Genomic DNA, 6,993 nt, shown 5'->3' with positions numbered 1-6,993 from the left:
AGAACTTGAAAAAACGTAGTCATGCTTTAAATTATTTTCATAAAAATTGTTTTTTAAGAAAAAGAGCAAATATTCTGGTTCTTAAGAAGAAACCTTGAATAAGAGATCATCAATTTTATATTAAGTTGCCTTTAAATTCCTTAAACTAGCCTTTAATTTTATTATCACAATTTTTGACACAAATAAATAGTGATTATTGAAGTGATTTTTACTGTGACATATAGGAACTATATAGCAAGCTTTGCATTAGTAAATAGTATCAAATTAGAGTTTTGAATCAAATATGACATTACGAAGAAGTCGAACAAAGATTCCTTTTTTCCGTCTGTCTGTCTTTCCTGGCCCCTACAGTCCAAACAATTGTTTTGATTGAAATTAAGATTTTCAGCTGATTATAATGTAAGGAGTTGTTATCATTTTATTAATACAAAAAATAACAACAGTCCACATACAAATTTTTTGGTTAAAACATGTTATTTTTCTAAAACTTTCTCAAAATTTTGTGTTCTTAATTTGGCTTCTTTCTACAAGAAAGTTTAAGTTCTCTCAAGAATGGAAAGATTTCAAAATTCTTTTTCTGTGTAAGCTCTTGTCAATGATTAAAAATGTATTTTTTTTATTTTTAATAAAATACTAATTTTGTTTACAAAACTCGATATCTCAGATAGGGACAACATTTTTTTACGAAATTTAAATGTAAAATGTTCATATATTTATAAGCATTTTATTAAGTGCTTATACCAAACATTTTTTTAAGACAAAATTTAAAATGATCTTCAAAAATCTAGATTTTTTGACAAATAAAATAGCATTTAAATTTTTGAGAAGAACTTATTTTGGAGGTACATTTTTAAATCTTAAAATATTGGCAATATTTTAAAACAGACTTTTTGGAAGAAATAATCAAGCTGTTGCGACCCAGTCGTGCATTTCATTTCTTTCAAAATTGGTTTTCTGTTGAATACAAAAGATCTTAAAAAAATTAAATAAATCTACTTTTGAAGTGAATTTGCTTTGGATGCTCTAGAACTGAGATTCAAAAACGAATTTCAATAAGTGAAAAACATAATAAACGTTTCATATCTATTGATGTAAAAGCTTTGAAATGTGTAATGTGTGAGTACTACAACTATTTCCTTAAATTCAAGAACCAAACCTTTTTGTCTCTACAATTTTTAAGTTTTGTTGACGTCTTATAAGATCGAAATACGAGTAAGCAGATTGATTACGATAGTAATAAGAGACTCCCGGAAATTGAGTTAAAAAAACTACGTCAAAAAAAGCCCGACATTTTACATATATCTCATTTTCTGGATTTTTAAATTTTTGCAGCGTTCTTCGCATTAATAGAAATGAAAACAGGAAAAGTGTGTTTTGTTTTTGGAAAAAAGCAACGTTTCAAAACAATTTCCTACATTTCTGCACGTATTTTAGCTCTTGATATGGCATATTTAGACAACTGTTCGAATCTTATTAAATAGTTAGACCATAACTTGCTGTACAACAGTGTTCTAAATAATTTGATAACTAAAGTTGTCATTTAAGCATTTATTAAATTTTGTTAACCTCTTTTACAAAACATTAAAGAACATTTTTAAGCGGTGAGTAAAAACCTATCTAAGTGTGTTTCCTGGATCATGACCAGAGTAGAGCAGTACGTTGTTACGTGTCGGTGACTTATATTTTTCCGATCTGAACGATCGCACTTCGTTTAACTCCAAGATATCTATCCTGTACCGCATAAAGTATCTCTCTAATTGCAGGCCCAAAAGCGTCCTCACATTCCAGAAACCATCTTTCTCGGGTACAACAGCTGAAAGTCATCAATTAGTTATCATTAGTTATCCGACGCGTAATTTCGGTTTCCGTGTTTGTTTATTTATCTGTACTTTCGTAACCCAAAATGCTGTTAAAGAGATCACCGAGTAGACTAGAAGAATTAGAATTATGATATTTTGGAAATCTTCTAATTTATTAAAAAAACGGTTTACATCGAATCAGAAGACTCGAATATCAAATCCAAACTGTCTAAATAAATTCACTTGACTTTATCTACTAGCCGAAGCTCATTAGTTTTCAGTTATTCTAATACTAGTACATCATCATTGATCATTAATGCGTCATACCAGGAAACTGTTTGTTTTTGTTTCAAAAATATACACACTTTTATTTAGATTGCCTAAAAAATACCTTGGTTGTAGTTCAAATGAATGTAGATAAAGAGTCAATTGTCAAATTCATACATTTAATATTTTTACTATTTTTACAATTTAAGTATCAGCTTCTTGGTAGATAAAATATATAACAGACGTACAAATTAAAAACAAACTTTATATTTGCATAAGTGTTTAAACACACGCCTTGTCTAGAACATTATTTTGTCTATTTAACACAATACAATAATTAGCTAAAGCTTAAGCGATTTTTGAAAACAATGACAAACACGTGTTAGAGATTTTTTTTCTAATCCCAAGACTGTTCATAAAACATTAACATTGAAAAATTTAGCATTATATAAACAAAAATAAAAAAAAAACATGACAAGATCATGAATGTCTAATAAACACATTATGTCTGACGTTATTTGAAAGATTATAGTATAGTGAGATCCGCTTATAAGAATGAATTCGGCATTCATTTGACTAAAATACTGAGATACCTGAAGCGTATCTTATTTTACGGACAATGAAGGAGTTAAAAGCAGTTATGAAGAAAGCTAAAACTGGAAAGTCAGGAGAAGATGGGATACCCTACGAATTTGTCTTGAATGTAACTTCTCCATTTGTCTACAACCTAAAAACACTTAATACTGCAATCCTCTCACATCCTAATTTCCACATTCGTTTAAGAAGACAGATATTTTCCTTATTCAAAAAAGGTGCCTACTTTTATCAAAATATTCTGCGGTATACTTGTGGAAAATTTAGAGAATTGGATGGAGGGTAAAAATTTCCACTAAAATCTTCAAGTCAGCGCTAGAAAGAGCTATTCCAAAACAGACCAGATTTTTACAATTTCGTCAATTCTTTAAGCATTTCAACCACGGAACACGAAATTCTAATCATTCTTTGTTGACTTCAACGCTACCTTGGACCTAGTGAACCGTAACGTACTTATGTATAAGCTATCACAGTTGGGAACTTCTTCAAAGTTCTTATGTCCAATTAAGGAAATGTAGAATAAAACAAAAGCAGCGGTATGGGATGACGCAGGCTTTTCAGAATGGTTTTGAACGAGTATTGGAGTAAAACAAAAATGTCCTCTCAATGCATTACTGTTCTCAGTCTTTATCACCTTATCATAGCAGAAGATCTGTAGCAGAAGGAATAAGAATTGCAATTTCTATTGTGAATGTTCTATTATATGTCAATTATTATTACGAGTAGGGTTTGATGTACAAAAAAATGTATTTAATTTTATTCTTTACAATTAAATGTATTAAACTATTTCTACTGACTAAATAGCAATCGACTACCACGACTGCCTACTGCAGCTGCTTGTATGGAACCACAGCTAACCACTAGACTAAGGCCACACATTTTAAATACAAAATAATAAGGAAATTTGTATTGAGAAAAGATGTCCAAAACGAAATTCAGTATTGAAAAGCTTCCGGGAAGCGAAAACTTCGAAGACTGGAAATTTTCCGTTGAAGCTTATTTCCAAATGAAAGGACTTTGGAAGGCTGTTTCTGATGGCAGTGAGACGGAAAAGGATGCAACGAAGCTCTTAAACTCAAAATCGGAACTTATATTGCTTGCTGAAAGATCCATTTATCCTCATATAAAAAATTGCAAAAGCGCTAAGGAGATTTGGTATTCTCTTCAGAAAATTTCTAAATTTCTAGATTTTGGTCTTGTGAGGAGAGTTGGGCTCATCCAAAAGTTTTGTTCTACAAAATTGAAAGATTTCTCTACCGTAGATGCATACGTTAACGATGTTTTAAATACATCGTGCAAGCTCAGGTATGTTGGTCTTAACCTAGATGAAGAATGGATAGGATGAATGCTTTAAGCTGGTCTTCCCGAAGAATACAAGCCAATGATAATGGGAATCCAAAGCTTCTTATTGCACGAGACAGTATTAAAACCAAACTTCTTCAAGACGTTAATTTGGATGCAAGTCAAGATACTGCTTTTGTTGGCAAGAACAAGAAAAACTTTGGGAATAAGAATTTTAAGGGCCCTAAATGTTACAACTGCAACGAATTTGGCCATATTGCTGCTAAATGTCCAAAAAAGAATAAGAACCATCAAGAAAAGAAGAATGCGATGTTAGGATGTTTTTCCGTCACGGCTCTTGACAGAGAAGAATGGTATTTCGACTCGATAGCGTCACTTCACATGTGCTCAAATAGTGCATGCTTTTCAAGTAAGATGGAAAATCTTAACTCTGAGGTAATTGTTGCAAATATTCAAAAATGCAAGTCCAAGTTATAGGTAAAGTCGATATGAAGGTATCTATTGCAAAATTCAAAGAAAGAGAGGTTGAATTTTTAGAAGTCCTTTAAGTTCCTGACGTATGCATTAATCTTTTATCTGTCTCGAAAATTGTTCAGAAGGGTTTTTCAATGATTTTTTCCAAGAATAGATGTTAAGTAAAAGACCAAAGGGGTAATGTTATTGCAACTGCAAGCTTGGTGAACAATATGTTCCGACTCAACAGACCACCCAACCAAAGTGCATATGTAACAAAAACTGTAGCTTCACACTTTGATCTTTGGCACAAGCGTGTTCGACATCCAAGTATTGAAAATACACAAGCTATGATTCCGAAATATTGTTGGTAATTAACATATTAGAACTAGTACACAAAGATCTTTGTGGTCCGATTGAACAAAAATTAAATGGAGGTTCAGAGTACATGCTTCTATTCATTGATGATTTTTCAAGAAAAGTCTGCGTTTTTCATTAAAAGCAAGAATGAGGTAGAGGAAAAGTTCATTGAGTTAAAAAATTTTGTACAAAATCAGACTGGTAACAAAATAAAGCCATTAGAAGCGACAATGGAAAGGACAATTGCAATTTTAAGATGAAGATGATTTTATCAGATGCAGGCATTCAACATCAAACAACGGTTCGATATTCTCCATAACAAAACGGGTTTGCAGAAAGAATTAATAGAACCATAATCGAAATAGTGCGTTGTCTTCTCATCGAGTCTGGTTTACACAAATATTTTGGGCTGAAGCTGCAAATACGGCAGTTTATTTAACGAACAGAACACCTTGTAAAGGTACAAAAGAAAAAACACTTTAAGAATGAATCTGCAGCATCTTAAAGTTTTCGGTTGTCAAGCAGTTATTCACATTCCAAAAGAAAAGCGGAAGAAACTCGATGCCAAAGGAAAAGAAGTTATTTTTATCAAATACTGCACACAATCAAAATCATATCACTTCTATGATGTTAAGAAAAAAGAAGTCATAATAAGTCAAGACGCAGTTTTCCACGAGCAAATTTTTCCAAAAGATGGTAATACAAACGATACATCTTATTGTGATATTTTTACAGGATATGATTCAGTAGGGAATGAAGACAAAATTTCATCACTGAATTCAAGCAATGAAATACCAATCGAAATAAGTGACGAAACGATAAGTGAAAACAGTTTTTTGGATGCCCAAGATGATTTCATTGTTGAAGAATCTTCAGAAGGAATCATCTTGAAATCCACCTGAAAGATAAGGTTATTTGTCGTACGTGGCCAGCAACAATGATGAAAAGCCAAAGACAATCGCTGAGGCAATGAAGAGCGAACATAATGTCTGATTGGAAAAAAGCAATGAACGATGAATATACAGCTCTTTTGAAAAATGACACTTGGGAAATAGTGTCTTTACCAAAAAAAGATGAAAGTGGTAATGTCGAAATATATAAAGCTAGATTGGTCGTAAAGAGCTATTCGCAACGTCAAGGGATGGATTATAAAGAAATATTTTCTCCCGTCGTAAGGTACACGTCCATTAGTGTATTTTTAAGTTTAGCTGTACGATATGATTTGGATATCGATCAAATGGATGTTGTGACTGCTTTCCTGCAAAGTGAACTTAACAAAGAAATTTACATAAATCTCCCTGAAGGTTTTGATAATGTTCAAAGTAAAGTATGTAAACTCAAGAAATCACTGTACCGTCTCAAACAAGCTAGCAGAGTTTAGAATAAGAAATTGGATGAAACTTTAAAGAAAATTGGACTTAAACAATCAAAAGCCGATCCGTGTATTTATTACAAGACAAACAGCACAGATAAAACTTTCGTTGCTATTTACGTAGACAACATACTGATTTTTACAAATAACAAAGATGAAAAAAGAATTATCAAAGAAAATTTTGCTAAGTCATTCGAGAAGCTAAATGTGTGCTTGGTATGCAAATAACTTAAAGAATATTCTCAAGCAATTCAACATGGAGGATTGTAATCCGGTATCCACACCCTTAGATATTAACCAAAAGCTTATAAAAGAAACACATCAACAAAGCAAACACGAAACTGATTACATGAAAACCGTTCCATATCAAGAAGCTATTGGAAGCAGCACAAGTTAGTCGCCCAGATTTATCCTTTGAAGTGGGGCTTTATCAAGATTTAAAAATAATCCTTCAAAGCACATAAGGCATCATTTCATTCGAGATCATGATACCTTCTGATGTTCTAACCAAAGGACTCCCCGCTACAAAACATAACAACAACAAAATAAATATTATTGCTGGTCAGAATCTTAAAACATCATTTACAATTATAACAAAATTCAAACAAAAAATCTTTACCTTTAAATGTGTTTAATCATAAAGTATTGAGAGTAAAGATCTTAAAATCTTAAGTCTCCAATCAAAAACAAAAAGAGGCTGGGATGCGACCCACACTGATAACTTCCCATCCCGTCTGTCGATTTGTCTTGCTTAAAAGTTTGTCTTTATGTGCTAGTATCGATTTTACCAAATTTACGTACTATTTTTTATAGATTTTATTTTTTATGAAAAAACGGAATATTGGG

At 31.9% G+C, this 6,993-nt stretch overlaps 1 protein-coding gene across 1 annotated transcript; it reads left to right on the top strand.

Annotated features, from left to right (window-relative positions):
• The first annotated feature begins 5,260 nt into the window (after positions 1-5,260).
• Positions 5,261-5,677, top strand: LOC129939464 (uncharacterized). Its single transcript, XM_056047491.1, has one exon. The coding sequence runs from the start codon at positions 5,261-5,263 to the stop codon at positions 5,675-5,677; it is 417 nt and encodes a 138-aa protein (XP_055903466.1).
• Positions 5,678-6,993: the final 1,316 nt, after the last annotated feature.

This window comes from Eupeodes corollae, chromosome 1 (assembly GCF_945859685.1).
Source record: "Eupeodes corollae chromosome 1, idEupCoro1.1, whole genome shotgun sequence".
Lineage (NCBI taxonomy): Eukaryota > Metazoa > Arthropoda > Insecta > Diptera > Syrphidae > Eupeodes > Eupeodes corollae.
This window is presented reverse-complemented; position numbering and strand designations above follow the sequence as displayed.

What these genes read in the sequence shown, in the direction of transcription:
- LOC129939464 (XM_056047491.1), top strand. Translation starts at nt 5,261, where the DNA reads ATGAATCTGCAGCATCTTAAAGTTTTCGGTTGTCAAGCAGTTATTCAC.